General features: G+C 50.5%; 1 protein-coding gene across 3 annotated transcripts in view; it reads right to left on the minus strand.

Moving 5' to 3' along the window:
• The window catches only part of KIRREL3 (kirre like nephrin family adhesion molecule 3), a 430,776-nt gene that overhangs the window by 33,747 nt on the left and 372,278 nt on the right, over positions 1-24,751 (minus strand). For all 3 annotated transcript variants that reach the window (XM_054086908.1, XM_054086909.1, XM_054086910.1), the window contains one exon: positions 24,072-24,177. In XM_054086908.1, the coding sequence (XP_053942883.1) occupies positions 24,072-24,177 (106 nt within the window). The remainder of the gene's footprint in view (positions 1-24,071; positions 24,178-24,751) is intronic.

Raw genomic sequence — 24,751 nt, forward strand, 5'->3', positions numbered from 1 at the left:
ATGACACCAGCGTTTTGAAAGAGATGTATTAGTGGTACAGATGTGAGCTGATTTGTATGCACTTATCTGCTCTCTCATTTCATTTATCTTTGCACCTCTAACAGATGCTGACTGGCCATTTCAGCTTCCCTACCCTCCCTCCCTCTCCGGACTCTCCTTTCAATAATTAATCAGGAGATGCCGTTTTTATTTCTAGGGCTGCACTTTATGTATTAATGAGAGAGGCTCCTGGTATGGAAAAAACAGCAAAAATGACATTTCCATGTGCTGCTCCAAAGGTTTGAATGGTCAATAATGCTTTGGGGATGCCTTTCTCCTCCCAGAGAGAACTGCAACCCAAGCCAAGGGGCTTGCGAGACATCGGCCAGCCAGGCTGATCTCAGCATCATGGTGATGGGATCCGCTTTGTCATGGAATGGTTTGGGTTGGAAGGGACCTCAAAGTCCATCCAGTTCCACCCCCTGCCATGGGCAGGGACACCTCCCACTGGATCTGGTTTCTCCAGTCCCCACCCAACCCTGCCTTGGGCTTTGAGTTCTCTTCCAACCCAAACCATTCTATGATTCTTTGTCCTCACAGCCTGCCTGCTTCTCCTTCTCCCAGCAGAGACATGGAGGGCACCAGGGCTTGGAAACCAGATGGAGAAGTGGCTGGAGGTGGGTTGGAACTGAGCAGACTTCAGGTGAGATCCTCCTGGACGTTGCAAAAGAGAGCAAAACAGAGGGTAAGGTTTCCAAGAGTTGGTTGACGTTGTAGTGGCTTGGGAAAACACCAACAGCCGTGGCACAGAGCTTTATGTAAGTGCTCAAAACTGTATTTCCTGAGCAGGGAGATGTGTCACAAAGAGCAATTTTTCGTGCTTCAGCAGAGATCAAGAGTCTTACTCCAGTTTTTGCAGGCTTAATGCTGCTAAATCAATGTGGCTGAACAAGCAGTACGGATCTTTCATAATGTCAAATTGGCTTTTAATAACGACAGCTGACCACCCTCTTGTAAAGCTTCCCGGGATGTGCTTGTGGACAGCCAGAAGACAAGGTGCTATGTTTTTAACAAGCCCAAAATGTGTCTTACTCATCTATTACTTATAATTATTAATAAACAGAATCTGAATCAAACAGCCAAGATGATGCAGAGGATGCTTCGCTAGCCCCATCCACCACCTCCACTGCTTCAGCTCTTCACGATTCCTTCCTAACATCTCACCAGCTTCATTACATGGAGCCTGGCTCCCAGCCAGCGCTCCTCATCCTACCACCCCTGAGAGCAGGCACTTTTTTCATTTATATTGTTACCTTGAAGGTATTTATAGGTTGCAAACCTGTTGCCCAGGGTCTTTTCCAGACTATATAAATTTACATCCTTTTGTCTCTCCTCGTATGACTTATCTACTAATTCTTCTGTCATCTCTTGCTGCTGGTTTTCTTCCCAAGCCAAACCATTTTGCAGGGGCTGTAAGGACAGCTCTGTGCAGGGGGAGTACAGCGTCAGGAGAGCAATGAGGGTCTGCCCTTGGAGATCCTGCCCAAAGAACCTCTTCCCATTATTTTCTTGGGCTTGATATGTTGATGTGGCAGAGGGGACACCATGGGACCTATCATAGAATCATGGAATGGTAGGGGTTGGAAGGGACCTTAAAGTCCATCCAGTCCTACCCCCTGTCATGGGCAGGGACACCTCCCACTGGATCAGGGGCTCCAAGCCCCATCCAACCTGGCCTTGAACCCCTCCAGGGATGGGGCAGCCACCACTGCTCTGGGCACCCTGGGCCAGGGCCTCCCCACCCTCATGATGGATGGTGTCTCCTCTCCAGCCACAGCATCTCAGCAGTCTTGGGTGGCGGAGCTGAGAAAATGGCTTATGACTCCTCTGTAGATGATGGTTGGCTGCCTTTGGCCTCGGTCCCTTATTCCAGTCTTCCTGCATTTCTCAGGTGGTCCCCATATCGTGACAGGGGCAGCAACACTGTGAGATGCCTTCATTGCCTGCTCTTCAACACTCACAGGCATCTTTTGAGGATGTAGGTCTAAATTCACCGCTTCTCCCCATTACACCACGTCATACAGCCAACAGCGTCCCAGCATCCTGTCTGCTGCTCTCCCTCAACCCCTTGGGCTTTGCATGTTTTCTTGTCTTCCCTTCTCTTCCCCAAGTGCCCCCTCAGTCCATTTCTCCACATGGTTATTTCTGGGGGCTCAGTTTCACTCTGTTATTTCCTTCCCTGTATTTCTAATCTGCATTTGTTTTTCTCTGCCCTCACCATAGGGAGCGTCCAGTGCCTCCCAGTTCAGCATCTCCTGGAAATTAAATCGGCCTGGGTGATGGAGGAAAACAAATTTAACCAGGAAACACATATTTCGATCCACGCTTCCAAGGGATTATAGCAGACAGCAATGAAAAAACAGTGATTAAAGAATAAAACCCCCACAAGTGCACTGGGTCCTTTCAACACTTAAAGATCAGAGGGAGGGGGGAATTTTCTAAGGGACATTCTCCAGGGAAATAGTATTTTTCTGACTGCATCGATCGCTTCCAAACTAAGAACGCCCGCAAGAAAATAAGAAAGGACAGTCTGGGATGTGTTCGCTTTCAAGCGCTGCCGTGGCTGTGTTTTGGTTTTCATACGTCAGAGTTTCTGCAGTGATCTTCTCTGGCCTTCAAAGGAAACCTTTCAAAGCCAGGATGCCTACAGGAAAGCTGGGGAGGGGCTCTTGATCAGGGAGGGCAGGAACAGGATGAGGGGGAATGGTTTTCAGCTGAAGGAGAGGAGATTGAGATGAGATCTTAGGAAGAAATTTTCTCCTGTGAGGGTGGGGAGGCCCTGGCCCAGGTTGCCCAGAGCAGTGGTGGCTGCCCCATCCCTGGAGGGTTTCAAGGCCAGTTGGATGGGGCTTGGAGCCCCTGATCCAGTGGGAGGTGTCCCTGTCCATGGCAGGGGGTGGGACAGAATGGGCTTTGAGGTCCCTTCCAACCCAAACCATTCCATGACTCCATGAAGTACCTGTGCATCCTCCCAGGGTCTCAGAGGAAGATGCTCAGCCAGGTCTCCTGCACAAGGGGTTTTTACCCAGCAACTCCACCAGTTATCACCGGAGACTGCATTTCTGGTTGGCCTCCAGGCTCATAGAGCCCATGAAGAGCTGACCGCGCTCACAAGAGCATGACATGCCCTGTAGAGCACTGTACATAGAGGAGCATCGCAAGCAAGCCCAAGCTCACCTTAACAAATAATTTCCTCTGTCTGCAGTACAAGGACTTGTAGTTCTTCAACAAACTGTGTGTTTGAAGAGACTTTTTACTTTACAACCCTGGGAAGGCTGTAGGACTTGTAAATACTCTTCTTCATAGAGCTCCTCATCAAGCCACAGCTGTCTCCAGCATCTCCTGGCAATGCAGGATCAACTGGAGGGCATCACCACCACCCACCGCGCAGCACGGGGATGCTGGGGCTCTCTGAACTCTAGGATATCCCCACCAAGCACTACTTAAATCCACACTGCAGGCTCCCAGGGAGAGGTTTTTTTGCAGCTGCCAGCAGCACTCGCGCTCCTTGAACAAGATCTGCCGGCAGATCGGTTGCTCTGATGGCGAATAACCCGGGGAAGTGGAGTGTATCGTAATTTTTAATTAACAATGCAAAATAAAGCAGTTGCTTGCCATATAAATTGTGTTTACTAAGAATGACTTAAAATAGATAAATATTTTCTTGGACGCGTTTTAATTGCTTAATAAAAGTACCAAGAACACCCACAAATACCTTAAATAAATGCATGGCTCATGGAGTGAATTAATTAACATTTCATTCCTAGGAAGGACTATTAATTGCTACAAATTGCTTGGAGAATGGGTTTTGTTGCTTTATTGCCAGCAGTACCTTCAATTCCTAGTGCTATAATGTGGTTGTCCCCTCTCGTCCCGAGACCAGAGCTGTCCCACACGACGGCTGCCAGTGGAATGCGTGCGCACCACCCAACATTGCTCTGAGCACTACCCCACATCCTTCTGAGCACCACCCCACAACCCTCTGAGCACCACCCCACATCCGTTCACTGCCCCTGTAACCTTGGCATCCTCCGTGGGGAGGAGCTGATGGAGAAGGAAGGTGTTTCGTGGGTGGTGGAGGTCCGTGTTGGGCAAAACCAGCTCACAGCTAGTCCTTGCAGAGCATCTCCTGTGAGTGACAGCCTTGTGAACAATGATTGAATGAGCAACACAGCCCGAACAGTGTCACGCTACCTCCCTGCACAGCTCCGGTGTGATGCATCGCGCAAATTATTTCTTTATTAACAGTAAATTTCCATAATGGTGACCGATGGGGTTATTCCTCTTCTCCTGCCTGCTCCCTCCCTAATGAAGACGTGTGGGCCCTGTGCGGTTGCCCAACCACACATCCGCCGTCTTCCCTCTATGAAGCCGGTTCATTTATCAGCCAGCGCAGGCGATAAGGCAATATCTTCGCCATCTAAATTACAAGGCTGCACTTTCCAGCTTGGGCTTTAATTAACTTCAGGAGAGCAGAGCCCCACCATCCTTACTGCTGGCCAGCTGGTCCTCAAGCACGTTGGCTGAGGTTGTACCCATGTAGCTGGGAGAGGCCACCAGTGGTTACCCACCACCTTGGAGATGGGATGCTCCAGGAAATGCTTCCTAGCCTCCATCCTGATAAACCTCCATCCACACGTGGCTGCTGAAGTAACAGTCTCTTCCCAAACCTCTCCATCCCCAACACTTGACATGGGCATCTTGGCTCTGGCGTGAAGGGAAAGGTAACGTCAGAGATGTCGCACCTCGGAACAGAGATGCCAACTTTGCTGATGTCCCCCTGCGTATTTTTTTTTTCCATGTTGCCTTTCTTCAGAAACAAATAAACAGCAAGAATGATTGCAACCTTTTTCCCAGATTTCAAGAGTTCAGGCTTGAATCCCAGACAAGGACATGTTTGGACTCTGATTGCACTTGCTGCGATGCACCAGTTGCTGCTACTGCAGTTTGATTGTTTTTAAACACTCTAGGGTTTTGATGATAATAATAACACCTTGATGCACTGAACAGACCTCTGGCTTGATTTTCTATCTAATTTCACCTTCGGCATTCCCCCTCCTGCCAAGCTGGGAGGCCAGCAATGAGCCTGATTGCTCATCAAATTGTAGTCTTTAAGGGAGGTGCCAGTCTTCGATGCATGGGTTTTGCATCTCCTCCTCACTGTCTGCACATCCCAAGGGTGGGAAAAATCACTGAGGGGCTACTTTACAGCTCCTCAAAATATGTCTAAACATGTGCATCTGGAATTCAGGTCTGGAGAACATCAGAGTATTGGAGCAGAGACAGGCAGGGACAGCCCAGGGCCAGGTCTATGCTGCCCATGGCATGGGAGCCTGCAGCAATCATGGAATGGTCTGGGTTGGAAGAGACCTCAAAGCCCGTCCAGTCTCACCCCCTGCCATGGGCAAGGACACCTCCCACTGGATCAGAGGCTCCAAGCCCCATCCAACCTGGCCTTGAACCCCTCCAGGGATGGGGCAGCCACCACTGCTCTGGGCAACCTGGGCCAGGGCCTCCCCACCCTCAAAGGAAAACATTTCTGCCTAAGATCTCATCTCAATCTCCCCTCTTTCAGCTGAAAACTGTTCCTTCTCATCCCATCCCTGCCCTACCTGATCAAAAGCCCCTCCTCAGCTTTTCTGGAGCCCCTTTCCAGACTGGAAGCTGCTCTAAGGTCTCCCCACAGCCTTCTCTTCTCCAGGCTGAACAACCCCAACTCTCTGAGCCTGTCCTCATATGGGAGGTGCTCCAGCCCTCAGATCATCTCCATGGCCTCCTCTGGACTCGCTCCAACAGATCCATGTCTTGTCTCAGAACCAAGGTGAGAAGGTTTCTCTCTCCCAGATGGCACAATTAAAGCTGTGTCACCAGCACAGCCTGTACAAGCTGTAGCTCATTCTGGTGAGAAAATAATCAAAATAGCCTTTTGCTTAGCACAGTGCTCAAAACAAATTGGCCACAGAAATGGAGAGGAAGAAGTAAACAAAGCTGTTAACTTGTCAATGACTTGACTGATCAACCGTTGTAAATAGTTAAAGCTGGCTGATGAGCTGTGCAGATAATCAATGGCATAACGCTACGCACCACAGCCCCGGGACCAAACACGACCAGGGTTTGCAGCTGAAGCTGCAGAAGATCCAGTTGCGAGTGCACTGCGTGGACTTCTGTGCACACCAGAGATGCAAGATAGGCCATGGACTCCCCGAGTGGCTTAGCCAGGCGATGGTCACATATAATCATAAAATCATAGAATGGTTTGAGTTGGAATAGACCTCAAAGCCCATCCAGTTCCACCCCGTGCCATGAGCAGGGACACCTCCCACTGTTGCTCTGGTTGCTCCAAGCCCCATCCAACTTGGCTTTGAACCCCTCCAGGGATGGGGCAAAGATGACTCCTCTGGGCAATCTGGGCCAGGGCTCCCCACTCTCACAGGAAAACATTTCTTCCTAAGATCTCATCTTAATCTCCCCTCTTTCAGCTGAAAACTGTTCCCCCTCATCCTCTCCCTGCCCTCCCTGACCAAGAGCCCCTCCCCAGCTTTCCTGGAGCCGCTTTCCAGACGGGAAGCTGCTTTAAGGTCTCCCCACAGTCTTCTCTTCTCCAAGCTGAACAACCCCAACTCTCTCAACCTGTGCTGTATGGGAGGTGCTCCAGCCCTCGGATCACCTCTATGGCCTCCTCTGGACCCATTCCAACAGCTCCATGTCCTTCCTGTGCTGAGGACTCCAGAACCGGACACAGGTCTCCAGGTGAGGTCTCATGGAGCAGAACAGAGGGGCAAAATCTCCTCCCTGGCCCTGCTGGTCCCACTGCTTTGGATGCAGCCCAGGACCTGGGTGGTTTCTGGGCTGCAAGCACACACTGTTGGCTCATGCTGAGCTTCTCATGCCCCAGCACCCCAGGTCCATCTCCTCAGGGCTGCTCCAAATCCATTCTCCACCCAGCCTATATTGTGCTTGGGGTTGTCCTGACCCAGGGGCAGGACTTTTCACTTGACCTTGCTGTACTTCGTGATGTTTACACAACACCTGCCTGTAGTGCGTTAATCCCATGAGTCCACGCACCATGTGTCCTAGTCACTGATATTCACAGTGCTATGGGCAGACCCCACAGGATTATGGACTCTGTTTTTTGGGGCAGGGAGGTGTTGGCTGAAAAAAACCCCACCCTGCCCCCGGCTCCCTTGCTGGCACAAGGGGCTGGTGGGGATGCTCATCCCCTCTGTAAGGAAACTGCCTTCATTGAAAAGCTATTCCTGTTTTCAAAAGGAAAGCACAGAACTTCATGGGCGGGGTGCTTCCTTCTGCAAATTGGGCTTTTTTCTTGACAGATTTAACCAAAATGCAAATTCTTTAGATCTTTTAATCCCCTTTGTTTAAAATCCCGCTCCTCCACCGTCTCCCTAGTGGGCTATGCATCAATCCTGTCCGCATTAATCCCACTTTCACCACTTCTCCTGCTGTGGTGGATGCTTTTCTTCCCCTCACCTTTCACAGTCCACCCTCCTTTGCAATAATTCCTCTCCTGAAGTCACAGAATCATGGAACGGCTTGGGTTGGAAGGGACCTCAAAGACCATCCATTTCCACCCCCTGCCATGGGCAGGGACACCTCCCACTGGATCAGGAGCTCCAAGCCCCATCCAACCTGGCCTGGAACCCCTCCCGGGATGGGGCAGCCACCACTGCTCTGGGCAACCTGGGCCAGGGCCTTCCCACTCTCAGCATGAAGAATTCCTTACTAATGTCCAAGCTAAATCTCCCCCCTTCCCGTTTAAAGCCATTCCCTCCCCATCCTATCACTCCAGGCCCTTGGAAAAAGCCCCTTCCCAGCTTTCCTGGAGCCCCTTTCAGCACTGGAAGCTGCTCTGAAGTCTCCCCACAGCCTTCTCTTTTCCAGGTTGAACAAACCCAACTGTCTCAGCCTGTCCTCAAAGCAGAGGTGCTCCAGCCCTCAGACCATCTTCATGGCCTCCTCTGGAGGCCTCCTTCATTCCAACAGATCCGTGTCATTCTTATGGTGGGGACTCCAGAACTGGACACAGGGCTCCACGTGGGGTCTTAGAAGAGCGAAGCAGAGAGGCAGATTCCCCTCCCTCTCCCTGCCGGTCATGCTTCTTTTGATGCAGTTCAAATCCCTGGCCTCAGAGCCATGGAATCATATGAAAATCATATCCATTCCACCCTCCACCCCCAAGTTATTTTACTAACATTAATTTCCTGATTCTTTAGGCACAGAGAAAGTTTAAACCTATTCAGATGGGTCTGAAGAAACAGGCCGTGACAGCCAGCTGCCAAAACTGCTTATCCTGGGGAAAGACTGGGCATGTGAGTCACCCTTTAGTCCTGGATGAGCTTGGAGGTGTCACCTCCCCCGGGGGAATTTTACCCCTTCAGCAGTGATGCTGCATTTCATTTCTCCTGCCTCCATCATCTTGACTTATCCCACCACACAATAGACATGACTAATAGCTTCACTATTATTTCTTGTGCGGATCGGGTAATCCAATTTCATCACGTGGTTTGTTTCTCCTCAAGTCGTTTAACGGGATTAGTCCTTCCTGGGGTCTTCCTACCCCGCTCCACCCCCATAGCAGAAATCCTTTAGCCAGATTTGTGGATGTTGGCATGTCGAAGCGCTAATGCTCCGTGTTTATCCTCCTGCTTAGTGCAAAGTGAATTTGTGCTGCGAAGCTGTTCATACTTGCCTTTCCCTCTACTCCAGCTCTTATTTTTCATCTCCAAATCATCACCTGAGCTTACAGCCTTTGTAACTTTACACTTTGCTATGCAATCCCTTTGGGATTTACAGAGAAAAAAATAGTGGTAAATGGAGACAGAAACCCCCAGCCCTTATCAGCGTTAAGAAATCTGCTGCTCGGGGCATCTCGGGCCAACACTGGGCTGGGACCGCGTGGTTTGGATCACTGGAGCTAATGTGCATGCTTCAGGGCAGAGATGATGGGCATGCAGGCAGGAACGGCTGCCGTCCTCCTGCGGACAGGATTCATGCACGGCCAGAGAGCTATCGGGTGGCTGAGGCTTTTCAAAGGGTTTTCTCTTTCTTGGCTGACTCCTAAAGCTCCTCTGTGGTTGATTTTTGGATGTTTTCAAGGGCTTTGTAGTTTGATCTATGTAGTGCGAGAGGGCTTCAGCACGCATCAGGTTGACCTCTCTCTGGCATGGAGATAGGAGACAGACCTCAGGAAAGGTTTGTATTAACTCTTCAAAGAGGGTGACCGGCCTTGGATGTGCCAAACACCCAAGCCATGTTCCTTGCTTTGGACATGGTGCCCACCAGCCTGAGCCAGCTCCCTCTGAAATTCCAGCCCCAGCTCTAAGCACACTCACGGAGTCCCCCTAAAGCCTTTTCTGCAGTTGCCATCCCATGGTTCAGGCTTGCTTTTTAAGCTCTATCTGTCTGAATATTGGCACATCTTCAGGATGGTATGAGGCACAACTCCTCTGGCAAGTTCCTTGGCTGGTCTTTCCAGAACAGTTAATTGTTCAGGGCTGAACTGTGTCGAGATCAAATGACCCAAGGTAGGATTATCAACAGAACCAACTGTGCTTGGAGGCAAGCATCCCAGGTGGAGCTGGGTTGAGTCCTAACTATATAGGAATCTTCTTGCAGAAGATGCCAAGGGCAGCAGCAATTTCTGTGTAATCCAATATGGGCTCCCACTGGTTGAACTGCGAGAAACTTGAGCATCTGACAGTTCACAAGGAGGAATAATAAATGAGACATCTAGAAATGCATTCCCATTGAGCTGACGCAAACATGTAGGCAATGTATGGGTGGAGAAGAAGAGGAAAGCTATGTCACTGAAAGATCTGCTCATCTTTTCAATATGAAATTCATCCATTGATCCCTGGAGGTGTTCAAGGCCAGGTTGGATGGGGCTTGGAGCCCCTGATCCAGTGGGAGGTGTCCCTGCCCATGGCAGGGAGTGGAACTGGATGGGCTTTAAGGTCCCTTCCAACCAAAACCATTCTGTGATTCTATCCATCCCCCCAACCACAAACATATCCTCTAGTCACTATTCTTCACCAAGCCCCCCTGAACCCCCTTAGACCATCATGGTAATAACACTGCTTTTCTCAGCCATGTCATGAGAAAATAATCAAGCAAAATGGCAAACTGGTGTGATGGACTGACCCATAAGAGCTTTGTAATTATCTATCGACTTCTGTACAAACCAGCAAGAAATAGCATTTTAAAAAAAAATAAAGTCACCAAAAGTAAAAACCATTAAGTCCTTAATTACACACTTCAATAGCAAAGCTGAGCAATAAGCATTACTAGATGCTGTACAGACAACCGGCCTTCTAATCCAGAGTCAATAGCTTGCGTTCTTCCTTTGCTTTAATATTTGCTGATATGTTCCTGGAGGTTTGCATAGGAACAGGAACCCAGGGAGAATGTCAAGACCTGAAGTTAACAAGAGTTGCTCCATGATCTGATGACCCTAGAGCTGCTTCCTACTGGAAGGGGCTCCAGGAAAGCTGAGGAGGGGCTCAGGTAGTGCAGGGAGAGGACAACGGGGAACGAGTGGGGAGGCCCTCAACCAGGGTGCCCAGAGCAGCGGTGGCTGCCCCATCCCTAGAGACGTTCAAGGGCAGGATGGATGGGGCTTGGAGCCCCTGGTGCAGTGGGAGGTGTCCCTGACCATGGCAGAGGGTGGAACTGGATGGTTTTTAAGGTTGCTTCCAACCCAAACCATGCTATGACTCTATGACGCTGCACGAGACCAGAATCCCTTTTGGGTCTTTCTGGGATGGGTTTTGCAATGTGAGGTGCTGTCTACATGAAACAAGCACGCTGAGACAGCTTTATGACAGGTGGAAAGGACTCAGGATGCGTAGCACATTCTCACCACAGCTATGAAAGCCATCCAGGTTTGTAGAGAAAAGGCTCTCCTGCCAGAACCGCCCAGAGATATGTGTTTGCCGTGCCATCTTTTCCCTTGCTTTCCCCCAGATTTGCTCTTTCCCAGAGAATCCAGCCTGATTTTCCAGCTGAGCAAACCTGTGTGACATTTGCCCAAGCTCAGCTGCAGATCCACAAGTCAACAGCCAATATATGGCAGGATGGCAGTGTCCAAACTGGGGAAATTACTGGGACACCTGTTCCTGGGGAGTGAGTGGCACCCAAAGGGTTTATTTTGGAATGCCAGTATCCACTGGGTTTTCTCATACTCATGCCATGCATATTGGCCTACATTAAGTAGCCATCCTGACAGCTCTTTTAGAATCATAAAATCATGGAATGGTTTGGGTTGGAAGGGACCTCAAAGCCCATCCATGGGCAGGGACACCTCCCACTGGATCAGGGGCTCCAAGCCCCATCCAACCTGGCCTTGAACCCCTCCAGGGATGGGGCAGCCACCACTGCTCTGGGCAACCTGGGCCAGGGCCTCCCCACCCTCACAGCAAAACATTTCTTCCTAAGATCTCATCTCAATCTCCTCTCCTTCTGCTGAAAACCATTCCCCCTCATCCTGTTCCTGTCCTCCTTGATAAAGCACTCCTCCCCAGCTTTCCTGTAGGTTCCTTTTAGGAAATGGAAGTGGAGACAGCATTTCCAAGGGTGCTGCTTGAGGAATTGGCCAAATGAACAACTGATGCTGATTGCAATCACCAAATCACCACTGGGTTACCAGAGCAGAGACAGCAACAGGGAGAGCAGCAGAACAACTTTGTTTTACATTTCAAACCCCCTCTAGGCCCTGAAAACTGCAATAAAGGAGCAAAGAGGGAATCAAGAAGTGAAATCCTTTAGCAAGGCACCTGCAGGGCTGCTGTAGATGCAGCGCCGTCCGCGTCCCGGGTCCTACTTGCACTCCCTGCCTCGTCGTTCACACCTTGCTTGTCCCCATGCCTGCTCCCCATGCTCTGGCATGAAAGCAGACAAACCTCAAACAGAGATGAAGGCCTCTTAAATCAACTTCTTTCCCCACTCAGAAGCTGTGAGAGTGTTCATTATTTATATTGCAGAAACAGAAAAGCTTAGCATATTTTAAGCCGCCTGAAATGACTTCAAGGCAACCCTTCCTCTCTTCTCTTTTTAAAAAAAACACATTGAGCTGCCTCTGAGAAAGAAAAAAAACCCTGTGATCCAACTTAGGAACACCAAGGAACGCCCATCAGGGGATGTTCCCTGTGAGATGCTGGCCTAACCCTTAAACTGACTCTCTCTTGACATCGCATGGAGGTTGTGGCAGTGGGAAAAGCAAAGGAGACATTGCTACTACTTCACAAGTGCAAGCATAAAAGGCCATGCCCTTCAGAGGCAGCGTGAGAGGAGGTGCTGAGTGCTGGGCATCTTTTTTTTTCTCTCCTTCTCCCCTTTTTACATTTTCAATTTAGTCACAGCATCTCTAATTTCCTTAGATCTGAAGCCACCTCATGAGACTGGAAGGGAACGATATAGAAGAAAGATGAGGGGGAAAAAACGCCAGTAATCTTGTAAAAGTCAGTTTTGAAAAATCAATTTTCTTGTGTGACAAGATTTGCTTAAGGCTTTTCTTTCTGTGAAATCAGCCCATCATCCTGCGGGAACGCATGAAGGAAGTGGCAAGTATGGTTTGGAATAATTCAGATTAAAGACTGCTAAATTAGGCTTGAGAAGCTGCCATGTCTCCTTGCAAAGGGAGAGGAGATCTGTCTAGAGGAGCCAACGGTGCTCTCTTCACTCATCTTCCAACTCTTCATGAGACTGCCTTGAATTGCAGATTCATAGAATCATTTGGTTGGAAAAGACCTTTGACATCACTGGGTCCAACCGTACCTGTCCTCTACTGAACCACCCCCGAGCACCTCATCTGCCCGGCTTTTAAATCCCCCAGGGATGGGGACTCCACCACCTCCCTGGGCAGCCTCTGGCAGTGCCTGAGAACCCTTTCAGTGAGGGATTTTTTCCTGATGTCCAACCTAAACCTGCCCTGGTGCAACTTGGGGACATTTCCTCTTGTCTTGTCCCTTGTTATGTGGGAGAAGAGACCCTCCTGACTCCAACCTCCTTTCTGGGAGCTGTAGACAGTGATGAGACTGAAGTAGAGGAAACTGAGACATCCAGAAAAACACAACCCTCAGGTCTCACTAAAGCCTACGGATGTGGAATAGAAGCATCAGCAACTTTGCTTGGTAGCAAACCATAAGGTCTTTGCTAATACCCAGGGACCTGGATGCTAAGTTTGCTGGAAATGAGATGCTTAGGAGATGGGTTCACTCCAACATCAGAAAGCTGCAGTGCACGAGACCAGAGCTTTGAAGACTGCTAATGACTTGTGAGGATGCCGATGGTGGTCCTGCTGGTGGTCCTGGCCCCTCCTGGGATGGGGACGGCCACAACCACTGTGGGAACCATATTTCAGTGAGCCCTCCTGAAACACCAGCAAAACCTCTCTGCCACCCCCTCCGCTGGAGAGGCTCCATCCATCCCGGCAGTCTGAGCTGGCTGCTTCAGGGCTCATTTGATCTGCTACCTTTAATCATTTCTACATCAGAGAGTGGCGCTCAAGACTACAAAGCATTTTCCTTCCACTCTCTTTTCTTCCTTCCCTTTCCAGGAGGGTTTTTTCTCTCTTTCTCCTCTCTGCTTTCCCCCAATTATTTCAAGCTGCCTCCAAACATCTCCCACTTGCTCCCATTATCCTGACAAACCAAACCCCCCCATCCTCCCACCTCCATGAGCACTGGGAGGCTCTGCCAACCCTAGTCTCACCTGGATGCTCGATGGAGTTCCACAGCCGCCTAACCTCGCTTCCCAGGGGTATTTCTGCCTTTTATTTCACTTCGGTTTCTTTCAAAGCCTCTCTGTTCCTCCCCACCTCCCGCCCAGCCACGCTCACTCCCTGGCAGAGGGAGCTACCAGGTGGGGCTGATGCATCACAAGGAGATCTGAAGAATTCATTTCCTGTCATTTTTTTTCCTTTCCTCAGCTTTCATTTTCACTTCAGAGCAAAGGTCCAGTTGTCTGGGAGGAAGTTAGAAAGACAAACCCGCTCAGGAAAACAGAGATAGTCAGGAAAAAATGTTACAGTGTCGATAACTTGAGACCTCTGAGTGCTTTGCATTCATTTCAACTCCCGCTTTAGCTGCATTTTGCTATGTCTATAAACTAGATTTATTCTGTTTCTGCTGTGAAATGCCTGCAGGCTCCTTCCCCACTCCGGCTTCTTCTGCCTCCCTCGCTGAGTTCGGCTGCAGGAGGCAGTGGGAGAGGTGACAGCCCCACTGAGGGACAGCATATGGCCGCGCAGTGTCCTGTCCCTGGGCAGATGGCGACCTCGGCCCTTGGAGGAGGAGGGAGCAGATGGGAGCATCACCACTCTGTGGGCAGGTGGGCAGCAGGGAGAGCTTGCACGTTGGTGTGAACATGCAGCTTGCCCACATGTGATTGGAGGAGGAGAATGGTTCAGTGGGGAGGATCATAGAATCACAGAATGCTTTGGGTTGGAGGAGACCTTTACAGGTCATCCAGTCCAACGCCCATGCAGAAGCAGGGACATCTTTAACCATTGCAGGTTGCTCAGAGCTCCATCCAACCCAGCCTTGAACATCTCCAGCAAAGGGGCCTCCACTGCTTCTCTGGGTAACCTGGGTCAGGGCCTCACCATCCTGATGATAAACAATTTCTTCCTTAGACACAGATTGCCCCTCCCTTAGCTTAAAACTATTAGTTATTGTCCTGTCAGAAAAGGCCTTGCTAAAAAGACCGTCCCCATCTTACTTGTAGGGCCATTGTGAGTACTGAAAAGGTCCTAATTGTGCAAAACCAAAGTGACTGTTCCATCTGAAGATGCTGAGATGCCTCCTGCCTCACCAGGCATCAAGTGAGCTGCTCCCCACATCATTTCTCTGCAGACTCCTGGTCAGCAGCACCCCTGAGGCTCTGCAGGACTGCCTGGTGTCCCCATACTGTCCCTGGCTGAGATGTCCAGGTATTTTTACCCTGTGAGTGTGACAATGAGCCTGATGGATGTGGGGGAGTGTGTCAATGTGCCCATGGCCTTCCGCCTTGTTTATAGTCCATGGCTGCTCTGCAGTGTATTTTGAACCCATGACAGTGCCTTTGAAATATTAATAGAAATGTGATCGTCGTCAGCACAGCAAGGACACGGATCTCTTGGAGCAAATCCAGAGGAAGCCATGGAGATGATCCAAGGACCGGAGCACCTCCCGTATGAGGACAGGCTGAGACAGTTGGGGTTGTTCTCTGAAGAGAAGGCTATGCGGAGACCTTAGAGCAGCTTCCAGTGTTGAAAGGGGCTGCAGGAAAGCTGGGGAGGGGCTCTGGATCAGGGAGGACAGGGAGAGGATGAGGAGAACTGTTTTGAGCTGAAAAGGGGGAGATTGAGATGAGATCTGAGGAAGAAGCGTTTTGCTCTGAGTTGGGGGAGACCCTTGCCCAGGTTGCCCAAAGCAGTGGTGGCTGCCCCATCCCTGGAGGGGTTCCAGGCCAGGTTGGATGGGGCTTGGAGCCCCTGATCCAGTGGGAGGTGTCCCTGCCCATGGCAGGGGGTGGAACTGGATGGGCTTTGAAGTCCCTTCCAACACAAACCATTCCATGGTTCTATGATTCAATAAAAGCTCAATATCGCAGACGCCCCTTCCCTGGCAAAGACTGCTGGGGAGATAAATCCTGCCAGTCGGGTGGTGGTCAGAGTGAGCAGAAGCCCTGGGGAATGCAAGGTACAAGAGTGATGTTCACTTTTATTCTGGGCCTTTCATGAATGGGCAGAACAAAACAAGCAAGACACCAAGCACACCAACTCCCAGGAGACATTTTTCAAAGCCATCTGAATTTCATATTAAAATATATTCCAGTCTTGCAGTGCCAGAATAGGGAAAATGGGCACTGCTGCGGCTTGGCAACAGGCAGCGCCAGGTGAGCTGTTAGATGGATCATTTGCCACTTCTCCATCAAGAGTTGCCAATGAAATGCATCTCCCTGATGCAATAATCCCTTCTGGCCTTTACAGCCTACAGATCTGTGAACATATTCTGCAGCAGCTAAATGAAAGATGCAGGGACAACTTCGGTGGCATGGAAGAGCATTAAACTTCCAATACACCTTTCCCCGGCCTTTCACCTGGGAAGAGAGGTGTTGTGCCCAGCTGACCAAGTGAAGGAGGTATGGAGAGCTAACTGCAAGAGAGAGATCTTCCAGCACCTGGGGTTATTATCCTCTCTGCTCGACAGTCCTGGAAGCAGGAAACCATTCCCAAGACTCTTCCTTCCCTAAAACCTGAGTTCTTTGGCTCTATTGATGAATCACAGAATCACAGAATGGTTTGGGTTGGAAGGGACTTCAAAGCCATCCACTTCCCCACCCACTCCATGGGCAGGGACACCTCCCACTGGATCAGGGGCTCCAAGCCCCATCCAACCTGGCCGGGAACACCTCCAGGGATGGGGCAGCCATGACTTCTCCAGGCAATGGTCAGATGAAACAAGGTGGATCCATCACTCAGCCCAGTTCTCCTCACTGTCTGAACATGGGGCATTAACTCCTTTCTCTTGAATCCTACTTTGGACACATCTGGCATGGGGAGGACCCATCCAAACAGGCCAGATCCCCAAGGAGCGAGTGTGAGGAGCAAGGGATGGGAACCCCTAGGTACTGCATGTGAATCAGTGACTTGCTGATCTTCACTCTGAGCTTCCCCTTCTGCTACAACTGCACAACCACAGCAGGAGCCTTCTCTTCTCTCTTGCCTTGGGGATTTGTTTTGGAGAAGCTGAGTCCTTGTGTTGAGCCCATGACTGACGATGGATGTGCTTCTAGCAGTGACTTGGTCCTCCCAGCCACATTTACCGGGGCAGTGAAGGTGCTACAATTCACTCAAGCCAAGCGCCCCATCCCTTTGATAACGCTCTCTCAGCTTTGTACTGCTCCTGGCTTTGCTGTTCTTCCACCCAATGTCATCGACCAGCACACTCTCTTATCAACTGACTCGTTGCCATATAGCAAAGCAATGCCAAACCACGAGGGAGCTGGTTCAAGCATCTGAGCAAACTTCCAAGCTGTGGTGCTGCTGGTTCCAGCAGGACACATACTCTCAGAGAACTTGTCTTCTCCATGGCGGCCTGATGCGTCTGAAGAACAAGCCTGGTAAGATGCTGGCAGGTCCCAGCACTGCCCCAAAGTGTGCAGAAGAGACCCAAAGTAAAGAGAAAAACAATGCTCTGTGGAGTTAGTACATCTCCTCTGAGTTTGTTGAAACAAAACGTGGGAATGAGTCTCCAAGGAATGAATGCCTTTGATGTGGCACAGTGTAAGACAGGCAGGCCAAAGCCCAGCTGATGCGTATCAGTATTTTGTCCTTCTCTTCTCAGAGCTCCTCGATACCAGGTATGATTTTTCCATATCTACATAAATCCTAACAAACCTGCCGCTTTCCCCCCAAGACCTTCAGCCAAACTGCTCGCAGACCTGTGCTTGGGTACCACCTTGGAGACAGATCTACTGCGGGCACTTAGGCTTTGCATCCACATGTCTCCCTGAGGGTGGGTGGGGAACGCCTGCCCTGCATCCCAACCAGAGCCAGGACCCTGTGAGACAGCCTGGAGGATGGGGCTCAGCACTGGATCTCTTCCCTGTTGTTGCCCCTTCGTAACAGCAATAAGTCCCATCTTTTTATTGTCCCCTGTGCAAAGGCAGGAGGAGGTGAGGACGTTGTCTCCCATCAGATGCACTCGAGCCCTACTGCTGGTAAAAAAAACCTCTCGAAAAAGCAGTTGAGTTTGGATTAATATTTGATGAGTGACAGCGCTCTGTTTGTTCAAAGATAAAACAATGCTAACCAAACAAGAAGGTCTTTTCTACAGACCAGAGCCCACTCAGTAAACAAACACTGCTCCTGCCGCGAGCTGGGCCACGTGGTGTGTCAGTGCTGATGGTGGAGCTGAGGACAGAGGGATGCCGTGGGCTGGCTCCGAGCTCCAGCGTAGCCTGACCAGGCCCTCTGAGGTCTGGGAAGATGGTGTGGCTCAAGCCTTGTCCTGCAGCTGCAGTTCACCAGCCTGGTTGATACACGAAGATCTTCACCAATATTTGGCAGGCAGCACCTTTGGCTTCAGCCCAACGAGGGCAGGTGGAGCTCACTCGGTCCACATAAAGTGCAACCCACCTTCTGCTATAGGATGGGGAAGAAGTAGTGTAGCACCATCCCCTGCATAAGGCTTCCCATCTCCTCCCGAGCTCTGCTTCTGCTGCTGCATCAGCTGAGGCTTGTGCCACGTCCCGTGCAGTTACGGAGAGATGTGTGTGTTGTTCACAGGTGCTGCACTCAATCCCAGAGCCAGATGCCCTGCAGCAGCTGCGCAGGGATAGCTCAACCTCTCCACCGATGTCTGTTTGTCTGTCAGTCCCGTGCCTTGTTTTGGAAATGCAATGGTCCCAGTACTGCAGCTGATGCTGAGGGAGGGGCTCGAAATGTTCCCTCTGTGACTACAAAGATAATGTTATTTGAAAGGTCCCTGCTAGCCTTGGGGGTGAGAGCGCTGCATCAGTGCCTGAGAGAGAGGTATGTATTATCGTCCTGCCTGTACCAACTCCCCATCGCTCTGCAAAAATAATCATCATTGGAGGAGCCCAAAAGGCTGAGGGACTCTGCCTCCTGCAATATTAAATTTCCCAATTTTCTTCTGCCACTTTAAAGATTCTCTTTCTTACTGCGAGTGATAAATAATAACAGCAAAAAAAAAACACCCCACAGACACACAACAGACATCAAAAGCCAAGAGAAGATTGGCAAATAGAGAGATCTGAAGTGAGCAAAGAGGAGGCCTGGTTGGGAGTCGGTTCACGTAGCCCCGACTTCTGTTGCTTTCCATTAATTTTACCGCCATCACAGGTGGCAGAACAACGGCGACAGCTAATTACTCTCTCTCTCTTTCCCTTTCTTGCCCATTCGCTCGCAGCAAAAGAAAGTCAGTAAATTCCCCAATTCCCCTTCTCCAGCCCAGAATCATCCACCGGGAGGCAGAGGAGCGTGGGAAGTGCGTTATTAGAGGAAGGCAAGACGGTGCAATTTGCCCGCACATATGCTCGCTGCCTGGTGGAGCCGTTTGCTGCGGCTGCTCCTCCAGCCTGGCACAGCGGCTGTGTGATGCTGTGCCTGCATGATGCTTTGCCTGTGTGATCATCTGCCTCCGCGATGCCCTGCCTGCGTGATGCTGTCAGTGCGATGCTCTGCCCGTGAGATGCTTCTCCTGCACGATGCTCTGCCTGTGCGATGCTCTGCCTGTGCGATGCTCTGTCTGGCAGAGACAGGCAGCGGCTCGAGGCAAGAGGAGAGGAAGGGGCAGCTTTCCCCCACCATCGCTGAGACACCAGGAAGCCTTCCTTGGGCTTTCAGCCCCACATCCACAGCACCAAATCAGACAGGGACACATCCCTGGAGGCGCTGCCAAGCAGCCCAGGTCCCCTCAAGGCTTTCTTGAGCAGAACAGCAGCAGCATTTTGGTGGGGTGAGCTTCTCTTTAGCTGCCCCTAGGAGGAGGGATAAACCCAACGCAGGGCGTATCAGACCCTACAGAGGCCACAGGGCCTATGTGCAAAGATTGCTCTGTAGATTTGGAGGGAATACATGCAAACATGCAACCCCCCCGCTGCCAGGGTTAATTCATCCCTGGGCCAAAGAAACCCCACTCACGCCTCACTGTGACACTTTCGCAGCCCTCTGCCCAGCTCTCCCACTCGCATTTGGTGACACTGGCCCGTCCCACATCCAGAAGCGAGTGACAGCCCAGGTGACATCGCTGGCCAACAAACACCCCGGGGGAAAAAGATGCTCCTTGTCAAGCAATCACTGCTGCCAGTGAGGGCGGAGGACTAAGATTTCAGCTCCAGCTTCAGCTGCAGGGTACTCTCAGCTAAGGGAAGGAGGGGAGGAACCTTGTTTCCAGCAAAGGACACCCTGTCCCAGCCCTGCCTGCTCCCCAGCATCGCGAGATGCCGGTGAATTTTAAGGCAGAGGTGGGTTCTAGCTTTCTCTCCTGTTATAAAATGCTGGGGTAGTCCAAACATTTCACAGAAACCCATCGATTTTGACAAAATGTTGTTAAATGCCCCCAAAAGAGAAGCTGCGGCTCAGGTTATAACTTTCCACTCTGGTTCTGGGAGCAGATGGCCCCGAGGTCTCCTTTCTAACTAGGTTTTCCTTGCGTTAAAAACCCCACACGTCTGTGATAGATTATATAAGAGAACACAAAGAAAACCTCTTCAGGACAAAGCAGCCGTCTTGATTTCATCACAGCTGTATTCTTGATGCAGGCGTTTGGGTGGCGGTAGAGGGAGATTTTTGTCTCCTGGGAAATTTTGTTGAATTTTGCTTCTTTTCCCCCAACAAAGAGAGAGGGTTCTGTGCTTACAACCCCAGCACTGGCTTAGCAGCTTCTTCTAACGAGCAGCGTGGTTCACGGCTGCTTCCCAGACGAGGACCTTCGGGTGTGATGCTCACCTTCACTCACTTTTCCCAGCCAGAAACACCCAGGGTGAAAACCTGATGCAAAACTGACACCCCACTTGCAAATTCAAGCAAGGTGACAGCTTGTTTGTGTATTCAGAGCAGGGATGCAGAGCTGGCTGTGGATTTATCACCAAAAAAATAAGGGGATTTATGGTGTTTAGATATTTTTCTTTGTATTCGGAGCTGCTTACTGACAAACACATTGGGAGGTATTAAAAATAAACATCAGCTGAAGACCGAGATCTGCTGTTTCTGTCTGAGGATGTGGGAAGCCATAGGAGATAGAGTGGTTCTCTCCTCCTTGAGGAGAAAAAAAACCCCCATCATACTTCCTCTCTATTGTTTGGTTTTAAGGCAGAGTAAGTTAATTTTCACGACCGATGGGGTCCCGAGTGGCTCTGGGGACAATGACACCAAGCTCATTGTTTTCAAGGCCAGGTTGAATGGGGCTTGGAGCAACTTGATCCAGTGGGAGGTGTCCCTGCCCGTGGCAGGGGGGTTGGAACTGGATGGTCTTTGAGGTCCCTTCCAACCCAAATCATTCTATGAGTCTATGTTCTGCCTTTTCACACCTCCAACTACCTCACCCCTGGGGCTTTACACGTCCCACCCCTCTACCCATCTTCCCTCCTAGTCAGTGGCAAGGTGCAGGGGGCTCCTTGCTTTGATGTCCTTTCTGGAAGACACCAAGCTTCTGTGCCAGAACCTCTGCTGCCTTTACATAGCTGGTGAAGAGATTTGTGATCTATTGGAAGGGAAATGAAACCCCCTCCAATCAATCAGAGCCATTAAAGCAGAAGGAAGCCCTGCCGAGCACTGCTGAATCCTGTTTGCTTTTCACAGTGGTGGGGAAAAAGCCTTGTGTGATGTTAACATGGGAAAGGAACTTAAGAAACGAGAAATCCAATATGCTTGAATTTTTCATGCCTCTTTTCCACCTCTCCCCCTAAAAATTCCTTTTTTTTGAGAAAGCATAGAATAGAACCATAGAATAGTTTGGCTTGGAAGGGACCTCAAAGCCCCTCCAGTCCCACCCCCTGCCATGGGCAGGGACACCTCCCACTGGATCAGGGGCTCCAAGCCCCATCCAACCTGGCCTGGAACCCCTCCAGGGATGGGGCAGCCCCCACTGCTCTGGGCACCCTGGGCCAGGGCCTCCCCACCCTCACAGAAAAACATTTCTTCCTAAGATCTCATCTCAATCTCCCCTCTTTCAGCTGAAAACCATTCCCTCTCATCCTATCCCTGCCCTCCCTGACCAAAAGCCCCTCCCCAGCACACCCTGGAAAAAGAAACCTGTGCAATTAGTTTGGACAGTGAAGACTATCATGAAATATGTCATGAGCTCAAGACAGGAGGGATGGCGAGAAGGAAGGAAGAGGGCTGCAGATGGCATTTGCCACTGCAGTGGGCTGCAAAAAAAAGGAGGGGAGAAGCCTGGCAGGTCCATCTGCCATGTGGTGGAGCACAGCAATCCAGCATTGCTTTGGCCAGGGAGAGCCACGCACAGGAGGATGGAAACACCCAAGAGGAAGGAGAAAACACAAATGGAATCCTTGAAGGCTGCTCCACTGTAAAGGGAAACAGCCCAGGCTGGGGCCAGGGATGATGGGAAAGCCCCTTCAGGACAGACACTCTGTCTTCAGAGCAGAAATTTTGCAACTGGCTAGTTCCTTGGCCAAAGGCATTTGTTCTACCTTTGACTACACCAGAATCAATCACGGTGTAAGACCCACGTGGGACGTTTGCCCAGATCCTTCCCCAGATTGTCACGCACTTTGCTTTCCTCCTCACTGTAAATATGAAAACAGGGCTATTTGTATCTTTGACATTAATTGACTTCTCAAATTAATAACTTTTCTGTGTAACTAGGAACACAATTATTATTTTGTTGTGCTGATAGCAGATATCCCTCCAGAAGGAATCGTTCCTACCAGCAAACTTGATTGTACTAATTAAGCTGTATGAGCTGAACAGGAGGCGGGTCATGGTAACCTGTCCCCAGAGGTGCCTCCTCTGTTATTATCAACTGCCAAACCCAGAGCTGATTGCATGTCCGTGCATGGATGCTCATAACTTTAAGGCAGGAGTGATGAGCAGTGATTGCAGCAGTGGGACGGGGCTCTACTTGGTTGCTGTGAAATGCTTCCACGTCCATGATCTGGAGCCATGAGGCTGAGCACGATGCTCTCTCCTCCCAGAGGGTGATGATAACCCACCCTGATTTCCATACATGTCTTTTTGCCGGCTTAGACCAAGAAAGCTCTGAGGGGAGGGATGTTTCCTAATGCTGGCGGCCCCCATCGCTGGACCCAAGAGCCATCAGTAGTGACTCTGCAGAGCCATCTGCTCACGCTCCACAGTGGGTGAGATTAACTGACTGCAAAACAGTGAGCGATGAGCCTGTCTGCCGCAGCATTCAGCCATGGCTGGGGTTCTACTCCTCAATCCCTTCAGTGCCTCGTGAGTACGGATCAAAGGGTGCTTGGGACTGCCTCAGGGAAGGGGTGCAGGCAGGAAGCCCCATTACACTGACTTCTGCCCAGATCTGCTGCAGCTGCAAGCTATGCAGTTTCTCCTCCTGCAATTCTCTTGCTGCAACGACCTCATCAGCATCAACCAGCCCCTCAACTGCTCATGCCTTGGTTCCAGCTCTCTGCTGCAACAGCCTCATCAGCATCAACCAGCCCCTCAACTGCTCATGCCCTGGTTCCAGCTCTCTATGGCTCCTAGATGGGCACCGAAGACCCCAGCTGGTAGCAGCAATCCCACCCACTCAAGGAGAATGCCTCACTCAAGGAGAATGTCTCACTCAAGGAGAGCCCATCCCTATGTCCACCCATGTCTCCGGCGCAGGCACCTCTGCTCTGGCCCCTTCTGAGCTCTGCTTCACGCTGCTGGGTTCGAGAGGCTTACAGTGGTTACTTAAGGGTTACATGGAGACGGCGATGGAGTTGTATTGTTCGAATCATAAAAGAGTATGCAAAAAAAAAAAAAAGAAGGAATTTTCCCATAATAGACTTTTCACTCGGCGTGCTTTGCTCGTTATGTCCCCAAACAGATGGCTTCGCCAGCTCAGTGCCAGGCCTCTTAATCCACTCCAAAGCGCCAATGAATCTCTAACCGAGGACTTGCTGCATGCAGCAAAATGTAGCAGACAGCCTAATGCGGAGGCAATTGGAGCCTCTCGATGTCTAACAACATCATCAAGGCAAGAACTGCATCGGGGAGCCATTGGAGCGGGGATACTGGGAAGAGGGCTGTGCCACAGCAGGTCTCTGCTGCTCTGCGGGGATCAGGGGATGTGTCTGGTTCCAGACACGGCATTCCCCAGCCAGAGAACAACAGAGGCCATGGGCATGAACTAGAAAGACCACCAAGCAGTGATAACCATGGAAGCAAGTGGAATAGGCAATAAAAACTGCAACCAGAGGTGCTGAGCATTCTTGGGTTACCCGGAGGAAAGAACCTTGCATGGTGGGGAACATGAGAAGTTCTCAGCGCTGGGCTGGAGCGAGATGCGTGCTGCCAGCGATCAGGGCAGCTGCCTTACCTGTACTGGGTGACAGCAGGGTTGGCCTTGGCAGAGCAGTGGAACTTCACAGTGTTATCCTCTAGAACCGGCTGCGGCTCCACGGACAAGTTCACCAGGGGTGGGTCTGCAAAGAGTTAGAGAGAAGCCCATGAGAGACTTGAAGACACAGCACAGCAAACCCTGACCTACTTCCTGCCAGGCTTCTGAGGCTGAAAGCAAAAATTGGTCCTAAGAAAACATAGCAAAAGCCCTGAGACTGCTTGGTGCTGTGATATAATGTTTAGGGCTTTGGAAGACAGGCTCATGTCACGCACATTGCTCTTGTCTTGGAGGGCTTCAGTAAATAAGACAGAAAAGGGAGCCACACACACCATTCGATGTAGCATTTCACTTCAAAAATGTTAAAGCCAGCTCTGATTCCCGTTTAAGGAAATAAACTTGCCTGCTTTGAAAAGCTCCCATTTAATATCACACCGTGTAATGATGATCTCTTGTCTACCCGCTCACTTGAAAGTGGCATTTCTGCACTTTCATCAGCCTAATCATCTCTGCCAAGTCCTTATTGGTGTCACAGGCCCTCCAGTTCTTCTGACTGGTGCACAGCCTTCTCTTTTTTGACATGATAAGCATCTAAATGCTTTAGCAGCAAACAAAACTTAGGAGAGAAGCCATGAAAACAAGATAGAGGAGAAAAAGAT

Source organism: Cuculus canorus, chromosome 23 (assembly GCF_017976375.1).
Source record: "Cuculus canorus isolate bCucCan1 chromosome 23, bCucCan1.pri, whole genome shotgun sequence".
In the NCBI taxonomy this organism is placed as follows: Eukaryota; Metazoa; Chordata; class Aves; order Cuculiformes; family Cuculidae; genus Cuculus; species Cuculus canorus.